Genomic DNA, 14,870 nt, shown 5'->3' on the forward strand with positions numbered 1-14,870 from the left:
CAAACAGGAAAAAAGAAAGGATGGGAATGAGGCCTGAGGGTATGGGGGTGGGGGCAGGAGGGGTGAGGGTCGGCTGGGTGTGTTGTGGGAGCTCACTTGTAAAAAACACAGGTAACATCACAAAGTGCGATCCCCCGCTTTCTGGAAAGGTTTATTATGGTGCGAGAGTGCCTTTTGTACAATCAACTTCAAACAAAATGAAGAAAATTCGGTGCTTGGAAGAACCACCTGCCACATGGGGCTGCTTCCATAGAGCGATCCGTTTAACACAAGGTTTATTGCACGATTCACGTTTAGGGTTCAGGTTAGAGAGGTTTGTTTGTTTAAATGGCGATTATACAACCTGAACTACGTTTAAGAATTTGAGGGAGGGGGTTGTCGGCAATGATTGGTACCAGTGCCAGGTGAATGGAGCCGGATTTTTGCCATGGCTGTAGGGGAGTGGCCGGTCAACTAGCCAGGACCAGCAGTCAGCCACTGCCCAGCAGCCTTACGCTCCCGTGCCTGGGTCATTCCAGGAAGCTGGGCTCTCCCAGGAGCCCAGCGATCCTGCCAGTTATGGCTGGGACAGCAGATCCCCCAGCTCAGTGGGCAGTTGTTCGCGTCAGTTATCAGAGCTGGCTGAATAGGGGCATCTCGGCTCCTAAAGAATGCTGTGCCAGTAGAACAGGCAAGAGAAGAAAGGGTCTTGGGACCAGAGCCACACCCCAGAAGGCAAGGAGACAGCTGCAATGAGGTGTGTGGGGAGCAGCAGTGCCATCTGCTGGGTGCTCAAGCCTGGGACAGGCGCAGGGCAGGAGGGAGCCGGGCTCCACACCTCCCTCACACCCAGGCAGCCTTCCTTGTGTTCTCCCTCCTCAGAGTTTGGCACATGTCTGAAGCCCTGGTCTTTAACTCCCTACAACCTAATGCTCCGCTTTTTCCTTGTGAGCCTCTCCACTGGAACCCTGTATTGTAGATCTGGGTGGGTACGGGCAGGTCCTGCTCAGCTGTGTGCAGGGTAGAGAAGTGTAGCTTGCAGCCACTGGCCTTCGGGCCTTTTCCCACCAGAGGACTTTGGTGACTTCTGGAAAGAAGGGACCTGGGACGGGGGTAGGCCCTGGGACTGGGGGTTGCACCACTGTTCCAGGCCACGGGCAGTTGGAATGGTCGCTCTGAGATGTTCTGGGAGCAGGAGGAAAGAGACCAATTTCTAAACCCAGATGTTCTCAGAGGGAAAGAATATAATCCCAGAATGCTCTCCAGATTAACTCAGTAACATTTCAACAGCGAGAGGTGGTGTTGAGGAAGCCGGCCGAGTAGAGGCTCACTTGGTCCTGGAGGCCTCAGTGTGGGAAACTCCTTCCTTCCTTTTGCCCTTCCATGTTCAGTTTGGGTTTTAGGAAAAGTAGTTCACAGTCCTAAGCGTTGAGGGTGGGACGCTCCATGAACACCTCAAAACAGAACGAGAACTACTGGTGGCAGGCGGCAGTCAGCACACACTGAGGAGCTTGGTGGGGACCAGAAGAGTCCGGGGTCCCTCCCTCCAGGAACATGATCCTTGGGACAACAGACACAGGCTGTGCAGCGGTTCTGGTTCACATGGGGCTGCCTAAGCTCTTCCTGCAGTACCCGGGAGAGCTGGGGTGTCTGCCTGTCCCCGCACATAACTGATACAGTACCACTGTTTACAGAAATAATACAAAATAAAAACATCTGATGTTTGGGGTTTTTCCCTGCTTCCAAATTTGTAGACTCCCAGGACAAGATTTTTTGCAGCCTCTTTTTAATCTGGTTTATCAAGTAGTTTATCCATCTGTATCAATCCTGTGAGCTGTAAAAGAAAACACAAACTTAGTACTGGTACGATGACAGACACATAGACCAATGGGACAGAATTCAGAACCCAGAAGTAAATTCATCCAGCTATGGACAGCTGATCTTTGACAGGAATGGAAAGGGCAAGGAGGGAGAATCACTTCTTGGATTATAAAAACCAAAAAACCAAACCCGTTGCCATCAAGTCAATTCCAACTCACAGCAACCCTATAGGACAGAGTAGAACTGCCCTATAGGGTTTCCAAGGAGCACCTGGTACATTGAACCTGCTGACCTTTTGGTTAGCAGCTGAACTCTTAACCACTACGCCACCAGGGTAGATGTGTAATTTCTGGTGAAGAGAAAGGCAATACACAATATAGGGGAAGTCGGCACAATGTGACCAAGGCAAATGACACTGAGAGGCACATAAGAATAAAGAACTACAGTAATGACTATATCATATATAATTCTGCAACAACAGTAATAGGAACCTAAAATCTGTGTGTGGTTACATAGGTAGATACGTGTGCTATATAGATGTGGGAGGGGACGACATATGGGAGTGCATGCTTGTGCATATATGGGTATAGTTGTGGGTAACCGTATATATCTATTTGTATATGCTGCATGTATATTCATTTATATAATACAGTACATAGGCGGCACAGTTAGGGAAGCTTTCTAGACATATCCAAATATCTCATGGGACTGAGTTACTGGGCTTGAAGGCTAAGGACTATAGTCTCGGGGGACATGTAGCTCAAGTGGCATAACATAGTTCATAAAGATAATGCTCTACATCCCAGTTTGGTGAGTACCATCTGGGATCTTAAAAGCTTGTGAGGAGCCATCTAAAATACAACGATTGGTCTCTTCCTGTCTGGAGCAAAGGAGAGTATAGGAAGCCAAAGGCTCAAGGAAGAAACTGGTCCAAAAGACTAATGGCCTACAACAACCACAGCCTCCTCTAGCCTAAGACCAGAAGAACTAGATGGTGCCCAGCTACCACTAACAACAGCTCAGACCATGGATACAACAGAAGGTCCCAGTTAGGATGGGAGAAAAATGTAGAACAAAACTCAAATTCATAAAAAAGACCAGACTTACTGGAATAATAGAGACTGAAGGAATCCCTGAAACTATTAAAACACCCTTTTAACCTGGAACTTAAGCCATTCCCTGAGGTCCAAATAATAGATCGGCCTATAAAATAAACAGTAACACCTGTGAAGAATATGCTCCTTAGAACAATCAATAAATGAGACCAAATGGGCAACATTTGCCCAAAAGCAAAGATGAGAAGGCAAGGAGGGGCAGGGAAACTGGAGGGATGAAGATGGGGAAGACAGTGGAAAAGGGTAGATTGTAGGCATAGCAACCAATGTCACGGAACAAACTGTATAAAAACTGAATGGGAAACTAATGTGCTGTGTGAAGTTTCACCTAAAATATCATAAAATGTTCAAAAAAAAAAAAAAAAAGATAAACTTGGTGTCAAAAAGCAACTGTTCCCATTCCCTCTTTCTTCTTGGGGGGCTCAGCCAGCACACAGACAAGAGGCTACCTGGGCCTTGGCTGAACACACCACCAGCTGCCAAGAGCCAATGGGTTCTGGAACAGGAGGAACATGGCTTTTATTCCCAGGCACCCAAGCTGCAATTTCCAAGGAAAGAGCTCACTCAAATCCACGCCTGAATGGGACAAAGCCCCCTCCTTAGAGCATAAGATCACGGCTCTGAGCAAACTGCAATGCCAAAGCCTAACTGACATCCCTGCTCCTTAGGGAGTAGCAGAGAGGGGCACAGGTGGCTGGTATCCCACATGCTGGGCAGCTGCTCTGACACCCCCACCTCTGGTGGGCCTGTGAGGGGCAGCCACTCACACTGCTTTGGTATCCTCAGGGCCTCGCTGTCCAGCGCCATCACTTGGTGCAGAACACCCCGGAACTGGTAGAGCACTTTCAGATTCTTCTCCTCACCCACACACGGGTCATAGAACCCTGGCAGCCCAGCCTGGAACACAGAGATTGTGATTCTAAAGACTGAGGAGACAGCCATTTGAAACACGACCATGACAGTCTCTGTTTCTGCCTTAAGGTGCATCTGGAAGCAGCCTGACTTTTCCCTCTGGAGCTGCTCATGACGGATGCAAGCTTTAGAGCTCGAATGAAAATACATGAGAATTTCAAAAAAGTTGCATATTTAGTCCTAGACTTCCCTCTCAATATAGGCCTCTTCCCCCAGGCCAAAGAAAGCTCTATCACAACAAAAGCCCGGCCAAGACAGAGACACTAGGGGACGTCCTTGGGAGCCTGGCGTTGTCTGGCCCGAGTTAACCTGCATTTTCGTTCATCCATGCCCAGGCCTCCAGCAGTGAGTCACACATATGCTCCAAGTGACTTCACGCTCTTTCTGGAGCAGGCAAGTAAGAAACAGAATGTTCAGGATGTCTGTTTTGTTTGTGGCTGTACCCAAAAAAGGCCCAGCACGTATTAGGCACTCGATAGATACGTGCTGACTAGCTGGCTGAATGAATCAATGAAGGAATGAAAGAAATATTCCAGTGATGTTATTAGTCGAATTCTGGGCTGCACCCCAGGCAGTGAATGCATGCCACGTGAAGGACCCCAATGCAGCAAAGTGGACAGCTGTTTCAGGGACCAGGCTGTACTTGCCAGATGGAATTTTTTCCTCAAACTGCCCATCTTCCCTTTCCCAGTCTTCTAATCACAAGGCATGCCGTGGCTGGCATCACTGTACCTTGGAAGCTTCTGTGAGGATAAGCTTGGAGTCCTTCACCAGGCACTGCAGGGGCACAGTCACGTCAATCACCTTGACCTTCTCGTTCTTCCTGCTCTTGTCGTTAACAAACTTCCCATACCAGGCATTCAGGATGATGAGCCCTGAAGGACAATCTCTGTCAGGGCCAGAGTTGGCCTCTATAGGGCATGTCTTTACTAAGCTTGGCTGCAGGAGCTGTAGGCTCCTGTGAAACCCCGAGTGCCTCCCTGATCCTGTCCCAAGAGAGGGCCTGCCTACTCACCCATTCTGGACTCTTCTGCCTCAATTATTCTTCGGACAGATTCCTGCATCAACCGAACCTGCCAAAGAACAAGAACGACTACCGTCAGGGCCCTCAGTAGGTCCCACCTCTTTATCCAGAGGGCCAGGGACATGGGGTCTGTGTCGTACATGAACTGACAAGTCTGGGGCCCCTGTCCAGGACACCTGCTCAGGATTCTGTGAGGAAAAGGAGGAGGAGGCGGCCCAGAGAGCTCGGCCCTGGAACTAGCCCACTTTGGAACCAAGTCCTAGAGTAAGCAGCTCCAGCGATGGCACAACCTCCTCCACCCCCGAAGCCCTGAGCCCAGTGGGAGTGATGATAGCACCTCAGCTCCTTCCAGTGGGTCGTCAGAGGCAGGCAGGCCTTACTGACCCAGTAAAAAAATACTGTGCTGTCAACACTAAAAATAAGGAGGGTCCACACAAGAAGCTGGATTCTTAGCTCCTTTTGCAAAAAGGGCCTGTTCTCCCAGGCCCCAGTCTGCTTGGCAGAGCTGCACTGTCCCCCTCATGGGCATGGGCTCTCTAGGCTGCACACGTGGCCATGTCACGCGTTGGGTCACCTGCCTGGATGCTGTACGCATCTGCACCTCAGCCGTTCTGCCCACGAAGAACTGACAGGTACTCTGCCATTTCTCTAGGATAGCGCCATTCCCGTAAGACTCATAAAAGGGAATCGATCCACTTAACGGAAAGGGAGGACAATGCCCACAGCTTTTAAAAATGCCTTGTTATGCCTTCTGAGGGTTAGTGTATGTAACATTCAGGACAGGGACCAAAGGTCCCAGTCTTGCAGCCCATAAGCAATATATGTCCTAAAATGAACAACAAGGTTGTTGGGGAAGAAGTCTGGGACCATGTCCTTGAGACCAATATGCAGAGTATGAAGCATTCTCCATGCAGCCCCAGTCTTAGAAATAGGAACTGGCAGGAAAAGAGGAGCCATCACTGCATTCTCAGGTCTGCCTCACGGCAGTAAGGAAAACTCACAGAGAGGACAGAGCATCAAAAGCACTCCCGGGGTGGCGTTTATATAGCACTTACGGCAGCTTCTGCCTCTTGTTTCTTTTGCAGAATGTCCGTGGCTGTGCTTTCCCTCTGCTTTTCCAACTCCCTTGCGCAAGGGAAACACAAGCCACACATTAGCGGGTGTTACACAGCAGTGAGTCAACAGAGCCCCCTCGCTGGCCCTGAGCCCAGCAAACAGTCTGTGATCTGAGAGGGTTTCTAGTTCTACAGCTTTCACAAATACTTCCAAGACAAGCTCAAGCAAATCTGTTAGTCACAGGCCTGTGTGGCTCTACTTTGTTCCTAGATGGCTCTCTCCTGCCTCCTGAAGCCCATGGTCCTCTCTCTGGAAAATAACTCCACCTGGTAAGAATCTCAGGGAAGTGGGAGGTCTGAGTAGAAGATGAGACTCAACCAACTTGCCAGGATTATTATATAACATGTTTGGTGGGAACAATTAATAACAGTTTAGATAATAAAAATATTTTCCTTTAGCAAAGCATAGGGTCAAAGGACATGACCCCATTACATTCTTTGTTCCATGCTTCAAGCCTCCTTGGAAATTGGGACCCTGAAAACAAGAATCATTCCATTCTCCTAGATTGTCTAAGTATAATGCTTTATCAAATTAGATCATTATAAAGTAACAAATCTGAACCACCTCTCAGTTTTCTGTAGAAGTGCCCTCACTAGGAGTTTAATGTCATGCCCCAATGGATTATCTATGAGAAACTGCAAAATAATTTACATTCCAACGAGTTCCACGACAACAGTTAATGCATGCCACTTATATAAGAACCTAGAACTCATTCCTCTTTGAATTCAGTGCCAGGAAAAGAAATTGTTTGTTAGAATAAGATAAAGGAAGACTTTTAAATCTCTTGTGGTCATGGTATAATCTCAACAGTTTTTAAACCAACTGAAAGGAGGAGGGTTGTGAATGAGAGGGCAACAGTAGTACCACTACAAATGATAATAATAGTTTTATTAAGTGCTTAACACTTACGAAGCACTTATGGGACAGACACCATGCCAAGCACATATCTGCATTAATTAATCTAATTTTCCTGACAGCGGAGGCTGAGCTGTTCAGTGATTTTCCCATGACATACTGTAAACTCACTTTTCTTTCTGAGCCCTGAGATATGGTTTGATGATCAGACGATGCATAGCGAAGTAGACTACCAGAGGCCCCACGGTGGCGTAGAACACAGCACTGGGGAGAAGCTGATCTGTCAAATGGATCGGGAAGAAGTAAGTCTGACTGGCTCTGTTTAATCTGAAAAGTAAGAAGAAAACAAGACAAGTCAGGTTTTGGAAGAGTAATGGGGGGGGGGGGCGGTTTCAGCCACAGGAGGACTAACTTCTCAGACACACAGAACACTAGTGAAAAGGAACCCCAGAAGTCTCCGTATTTCATAATTTACTCGCCGGTTTCCTATTCCAAAGCTGAGCTGCCGGGTTTGACTTATGTGACAGAAGAAAGGTCCGGCTAACTGCTGACCTCAAAAGCAAAGCAACGGAGCTAAAGCATTACCAGGGTAAAAAGTGTCCCACACCTGTGTTAGCCACAGGCCTCAGAGGACAGGAATGAATACTCCTCCCCCAGGTATCCTGGAGACAGGTATCCTAGTCACATCTCAGCTCTCAATTTGAAAGAAGTTTATAAAGACTAAAGGTTAGCAAATCGGGGAGGTTTCAGTAACAGCTGAGTAGCTCCTATTGGACCAGTCATCTCACAGAAAACTAAACTCTGCGGCACACATAAAACACACTTTAAAGTACTGAATAGCAACTAAAAGCAGGCTGATGCTAAGAGCTGAAACTTAGTGGAATGGAATGGCACTGGGGAGCTTCCTGTTTTGTTTTTTGGTTGTTGTTAGATTTTTTATAGCCTTTAGCCTGAAGGTAAGACCCGGCTGGTATGTGTGATGTGGCTAAAACTTGGAAAGAAACCTGTAGTGCTACTAGACTGAAGAATGAGAGCTCAGAGTTTGGGGCAACCAAAGCAGCTGGAATGTTGGGGGTCCCCATAAAAGAGAACCAGAGATGGGGAGCCTGAAATTTTGTGTAGAAATGTGGCACAGATCTCCAGCAGATCCCTGATGTATCAAGTAGCCGAGCCACAGCTAAAATAATTGTACTTAGATTTTTGGCTACTGCCCAACACAGGTAAGTCAGGGTTTGCAATTTTGAGTTTAACTTTCTAAAATGAAAAATAAATACTCTTTAGAGAAACATAACAGAATATAGTCTTCACAATGTGTCATTCATAATATCCAGAATAAAATCCCTAACTATTCTACATACAAGGAAACAGGAAAACATAACTCATATTCAAGAGAAAAAGATAATCAGAGACCAACCCCAAGATGATCTAGATGCTGGAAATAGCAGATATGGATTTTAAAGCAGCTATTAGAATTTTTTTTTTATTAGAATTATGGAAAGGAAAACATACTTGTATGAATGAAAAGATATGAAATCTCAGCTGAGAAATTAAAACTATAAAAAGAATCAAATAGAAATTCTAGAACTGAAATATGAAGTAGTCATTGGATGGGTTTAAGAGCAGACTGAGATGAGAGAAGAGTTAGTGAGCTTGAAGATAGATCAATCAAAATGATCTAATATGAAGAACAAAGAGAAAAAGGACTGATGACAAATGGACAGAACCTCATAAACCTGTGGGACAACATCAAAAGGTCTGCCATATGTTAATGACAGACCCAGAGAGGAAAGAGAATGGAGCAGAAAAAGATATTTGAAAAATTTATGGTTTAAAAATTCCTAATTCGATGTAGGACATAAATTTACAGATGCAGGAAGTTTAAAATATAACAAAAACTATATCTAGGTCCATCATAGTCAAACGGCTGAAAAACAAAAATAGAAAATCTTGAGCAGCAAGGAAAAATAAAGACACATTACATACATGGGAAAAATGATTCAAATGACTATTGACTCCTCATCAGAAACAATAGAGGCCAAAAGGCAGTGGGACAGCATCATTTGAATGATGAAAGAAAAATAAAAAATGACCTGTTAACCCTGAATTCTATATCTAGTGAAAATATTCTTTGAGAATAAAAGTAATTCCAGAATTTATAGAGAACAATCAAAACTCAAAAGAAATCAAACAACCCCATAATAAAATAGATAAAAGGTATGAATAGATGCTTCACTAAAGAACATATATGAATGGCAGATAAGCACATGAAAAGATGTTCAACATCACTAGATGTTAGGGAAATACAAATCAAAACCACAATGAGATACACCTATATATACCTACTAAAATAGTGAAGAAAACAAACAAACAAAAAAACTATACCAAGGGTTGGTGAGGATATGAAGCAAAAAGAATTCTCATAAGCTGCTGGTGAGAATGTAAAATAAAACAACTGCTGGAAGACAGTTTGGCAGTTTCTGATAAAGTTGAACACACACTTACCATATGACCCAGCAATTCCACTCCTAGGTATTTACCTAAGAGAAATGAAAACTTATGTTCACATAAAACCTGTATGTGAATGTTTATATGGTGATTATTTGTAATCACCAAAAACTGGAAACAACTGAAATGTCCTTCGACAGGTAAACAGAAAAACAAATCATGGTACACCTGTACTATGGAATACTACTCAGCAATAAAAAGGAACAAACTACTGATTCAAGCAACAATATGGAAGAATCTCAAATGCATCATCCTCAGTTAAAGAAAACCAAAATCCAAGCCCATTGCCATTAGTCGACTCTGACTCATAGCAACCCTATAGGATTTGAACCGGCAACCTTTTGGTTAGCAGCTGTAGCTCTTAACTACTGTGTCATCATGGCTCCTTAGTTGAAGAAGCCAGACTCAAAAGGCTACATACTATATGATCCCATTTATATGAGATTCTGGAAAAGGCAAAAATACAGGGAAAGAAAACAGATCAGTGGTTGCCAGGACCTAAGTAATGGGGTGAGGGGGGGCTGACCACAACAAAGTAGCATGGAGGAATTTTTCTGGGATGATAGAAGTCATCTTGATTTTGGTGGTGGTTACATGACTGTATGTGAGTATCAAAACTCACAAAACTGTAGCTAAAAAGGACATTTTACTTTGTGTAAATTATACCTCAATAAACTTGACTTTAAAATTACAGCAATGATAACAGCTTAGCTCTGGAGTAGGAATTCCCAGAACTAAACTGTTTTAGGTCAATATATATACCAAAATACAAAAATGATATTATGTGTATGAAATATAATAAACTAATGAACTATACAAGCAGAATAAAGGCACATTAAAGGCATTTTCTGGTTAAAGAATACTAGGAATTTGTTACTGGCAGACCTACACTGTAAGAAAAGCTAAAGAAAGTTCTTCCGGCCAAACAAAATAATACCAGATGAAAACTCCATTCTTAGTAAGGAATAAAGACACTGGAAATAGTAAAAATATAGGTAAACATAAAAGACTTTTTCTGTCCTTAATTTCTTTAAAATACAAACAACTATTTCAAGTCAAAATTTTAATATTGTATTATGGAGACTCTGATATACATAGATGAGATCATATGACAACTACAGCATAAAGGACACGGGAGTGGGTAAATGGACCTGTACGTTTTGGAGGTTCTTTCATTTTACATGAGGTAACAATACAGTACTAACTCTAAGTAGACTATGAAAGGTTAAGAATGTGTATTATAATCACTAAAACAATCACTAAAAAATATAATGTGAAGAGATATAGCTAACAGACTAAAATGGAATTTTAAAAATACTCAGTTAATACTAAACAAGGCAGAAGAGTAGGGTTAAAGGAACAAAAATCAGAAGAGACAAAGAGAAAACAAATAATACAATGGCAGGCCAAAATTCAACTGTATCAATAATTACGTTAAATATTAATGGACTAAATATTTCAATTAAAAAGCGGAGATTGTTAGAATAGATTTTAAGAATGGAAAGGCAAGATCCAACTACATGCTGTCTTTGAGAGACACACTATAAACAGATAGGTTGAATATAAATGGACGGAAAAAGATAAATTACACTATTATTATGCTTAAGAAGGCTAAAGTAGCTATATTAGTATCAGATAAAGAAGACTTCAAGACAAAGAGTATTATCAGAGATAAAGAGGGACATTTCATAATGATAACAGGGTCAACTCATCAGGAAACTATAAAAATTAAAAATGTATTCATGTCTAGTAACAGGTTCAAAACATATGAAGCAAAAATTGACAAAGGGACAAATAAAGTTGTTGTTGTTAGGTGCTACCGAGTTGGTTCCAACTCATAACGACCCCATGTACAACAGAATGAAACACTGCCTGGTCCTGTGCCATCCTCACAATCGCTACTGTGTTTGAGCCCATTGTTCTAGTCACTGTGTCAATCCATCTCATTGAGGATCTTCCTCTTTTTCTGCTGACATGTTACTTTACCAAGCATGATGTTCTTCTCCAGGGACTGGTCCCTCCTAATAACATGTCTGCCATGCAATGGATTCCTTTTATATGGCCTTTCTTGCCGTGGTCTTGTAGCTCCCGCCCAAATGATTGGGTGGGGCTGTACAAATAAGGTAATTGTGGTACACCAACGGGACTGGATAGCTTGCTAATAAGGCAAATGAAGTTCATGGCACCTGTGTAGGGGTAGGACAATGCAAATAAGGTCTATGGAACCCCAGTGAAGGGATTGGTCAGTTTCACTATCCTGCTAGGCTTAAAATTAGCCATCCCAGAGGTGGAACGGAGAGATCTCACCACCATCAAGGAAGAAGAGCCAAGAGCAGACCTGGGATCCCTGTGTTGAGAAGCTCCAGGAAACCGAGAGACAGATACATACATACACAGACACACACAGACACACGGAGAGAGAGACAGCGTGCAGAACCAGGAGACAGGCAGGAGATGGTGTTGTGGGCTTCCCAGCCCACCGAATTGAGAAAGCTGAGTGCCTTCTGGCAGGAGGCTAAAGAGCTAAAGAGCTAAAGTTTAGCGCCTTTGGGCAGAGGCTTACTGGCGAGTGGGATGCTTCAGGTGACTTACAGGCAGAGCTAAAAGAGCTTTGTAATACTCGCCTGAGCACTAGAGAGAGGTGTACCTGTGAGCACCACTAAGAAGAGGCTGTCCTGATGGAAGAACTGTATTCTGAGCATTCCTGAACCTGAACTGTAACCTTTTACTTCCCTAATAAACCCCATACTTGTGAGTATTGTCTATGCATTTTGTGTGGCCATTGCAATGAATTACTGAACCCAGCAGAGAAGTAACGAGTGCTGCAGGAGGGACGGCTAGTGTCAGAATGGTAAAGATGGCGGAGAGAGGAGGATGACTAACCTTCACCTAACAGGAATCAGCCTTGGGCTGTTGATCTTGATTCTCCCCCCTACTTGTGAAGTTAGAGGAGGTCAGACCCCACCTCCATACCATTCTTAAACAATTATCCAGAGCATGTGAGACGAAGTCTCGCCATCCTTGCTTCGAAGTAGCATTCTGGTTGTACTTCTTCCAAGACAGATTTATTCGTTTTCCTGACAGTCCATGGTATAGTCAATATTCTTTGCCAACACCATAGTTCAAAGGCATCAATTCTTCTTCAGTCTTCCTTATTCAGTGCCCAGTTTTCGAATGCATATGAGGCAACTGAAAATACCATGACTTGGGTCAGGTGCACCTTAGTCCTCAAGGTGACATCTTAGCTTTTTAACACAATTATAGTTGGATATTTTAACACTCCTTCCTCAACAACTGACAACCCCCCTCTACCCAATCAGTAAAATCATAGAAGATCTGAATGCTCTCAATCACCTTGACCTAACTGATATTTATAGAACACCATCCCCAATAATTGCAGAACACACATTCTTTGCAGGTACACCTGATACATTCACCGAAGTAGATTATATGTTGGGCCATGAAACAAGTCTCCATATATTTAAAAACACTGGAATCATACAGAATACATTCTCTGACCAAAATGGAATTAAATTAGAAATCAACAGAACTGAATAATAAAAATACAACACATCAAAATTTCTGGGGTGTATGTAGTAAGCAGTGCTTAAACGGAAATTTATAGCCTTAAATGGTTACATTAGAAATGAAGAAAGGTCTCAAATCAATAACCTTTAGAAGATAGAAAAAGAAGAGCAAGGAAAACGAAAATAAGGAAATAATAAGAATCAGAAATCAATGAAATAGAAAACAGAGAAAATTAACAAAGCCAAAAATTGGTTCTTAGAAAAGTACCCTAGCTAGATTAAGGAAAACACAGAAAAAATACAAATTATCAATATTAGGAATGAAAAGAGGGATCAAGCCTATAAACATTAAAAGGATAAGGGGATATTATGAGTAACTTTATGCTAACAAATTTGACACATAGAAGAAACGGACAAATTCCTTGAGAAACTGACATGAAATGGAAAATCAGAAAAGCCCTAGATTTATTAAAGAAATTGAATTCATTATCAAAAATCTTCCTATAAAGAAAATTCAGGCTCAGATGATTTCACAGGTGAATTCTATCAAACAAAAGGGAGAAATAACACAAATCTTACACACATTGTTTCAGAAAATTGAGGAGGAAGAAACATTTTCCACCTAATTTATGAGGCTGGCATAACTCTCGTTCCAAAACCTGACAAATACATAATAATAAAAAAAAAAAATCACAGACCAACATCCCTTATAAACATAGATACAAAAATCCTAAGTAAGATATTAGCAAATCAAACCAAGCAATATATGAAAAGGACTACGGATCATGATCAAGTGGAGTTTTCTCAGGAATGTAAGGTTGGTTTAACATTTAAAAATTAATGTAATTCATCATATAAACCAGATATAAGAGAAAAGCCAGCAAAAACTCTGGGGCCTCTGGCAAACCTTCAGTTTACCTACCAATTCAGTTGGTGGACAACTTAACTATATTGACACAGAAAACTTGGCTGAAATGAAAATGTTTCTTTCCAAAGAAGCAGAGTGGCATTCGTGGGATATGAATTCAATTCAAATAATGTCATGCAATGTCTGCATGAAGGAAGTGTTTTAAAATCAGAAACCAAATGACAGAGAACTGATGTGCCTTGCTAGTGGTTCCAATTTCGGAAAAAAAAAAAAAAAAAGGATTAAAACATAGGAACCCTGACACCTGTCTTTTAAGTCCTTTATTAACTCTCAAGTAGTCCCAAATCTTATGTGAGAGGAAAGATGGTGGGTGCCAGCTCCAATCTTGGTAATCTGCGTTGTCTCTGATCTCCAAAAGTGAGGTGTGATTTACTTGCTTTTACTCAGTTCCTCTTAAGTATCAGGCTGTGTTCTAGGCTCTGGGAGTACAATAAAGAGTAGAATAGACACAGTCCCTGTATGAAGATTGGTGCAATGGAGAATAATAAAGAGGATAAACAGGAAAAGGACTGCCTGGGGTGAGGTAAGGGGTTATTACTATGCTTTTTAGGGTGATCAGGGGTGGTTACTGCAATTATTGGACATCTGAGCAGAGGTCTGAAGGGAGTGAAGGAACAAACCATACAGTTACCTCGGGGAAGAGTTTTTCAAGGCAGAGGAACAGCAAGGAGGGCAGCATGGCTGGAGTGGAGAGAGCATGGGGCAGACAAAGGAAGATGAGGTCTTAAGACCAGATTTAATGGTCTGACTGAGAGTAGAAGGACTCTGGCGGTCATGGCCCCCAGACCTTCTGTTGGCCCAGGACAGGAACCATTCCTGAAGCCAACTCTTCAGACATGGATTGGACTGGACAATGGGTTCGAGAGGGGTGCTGGTGAGGAGTGAGCTTCTTGGATCAGGTGGACACTTGAGACTATATTGGCATCTCCTGCCTGGAGGGGAGGTGGGAGGGTGGAGGGGGTTAGAAGCTGGCGAAACGGACACGAAAAGAGAGAGTGGAGGGAGAGAGCAGACTGTCTCATTAGGGGGAGAGTAACTGGGAGTGTGTAGCAAGGTATATATGGGTTTTTGTGTGAGAGACTCACTTG

At 43.0% G+C, this 14,870-nt stretch overlaps 1 protein-coding gene across 1 annotated transcript in view; it reads right to left on the reverse strand.

Annotated features, from left to right (window-relative positions):
* Positions 1–134: 134 nt before the first annotated feature.
* DNAJC11 (DnaJ heat shock protein family (Hsp40) member C11) overlaps positions 135–14,870 on the reverse strand; it is a 77,942-nt gene continuing 63,206 nt past the window's right edge. The window contains exons 11-16 of the mRNA XM_049877780.1: positions 6,994–7,149; positions 5,907–5,976; positions 4,843–4,900; positions 4,560–4,702; positions 3,683–3,812; positions 135–1,813 (exon numbers count right to left, since the gene is read on the reverse strand). Coding sequence (XP_049733737.1) covers positions 1,788–1,813; positions 3,683–3,812; positions 4,560–4,702; positions 4,843–4,900; positions 5,907–5,976; positions 6,994–7,149 — 583 coding nt within the window. The 3' untranslated portion in view covers positions 135–1,787. The remainder of the gene's footprint in view (positions 1,814–3,682; positions 3,813–4,559; positions 4,703–4,842; positions 4,901–5,906; positions 5,977–6,993; positions 7,150–14,870) is intronic.

Source organism: Elephas maximus, chromosome 3 (assembly GCF_024166365.1).
Source record: "Elephas maximus indicus isolate mEleMax1 chromosome 3, mEleMax1 primary haplotype, whole genome shotgun sequence".
NCBI lineage: Eukaryota > Metazoa > Chordata > Mammalia > Proboscidea > Elephantidae > Elephas > Elephas maximus.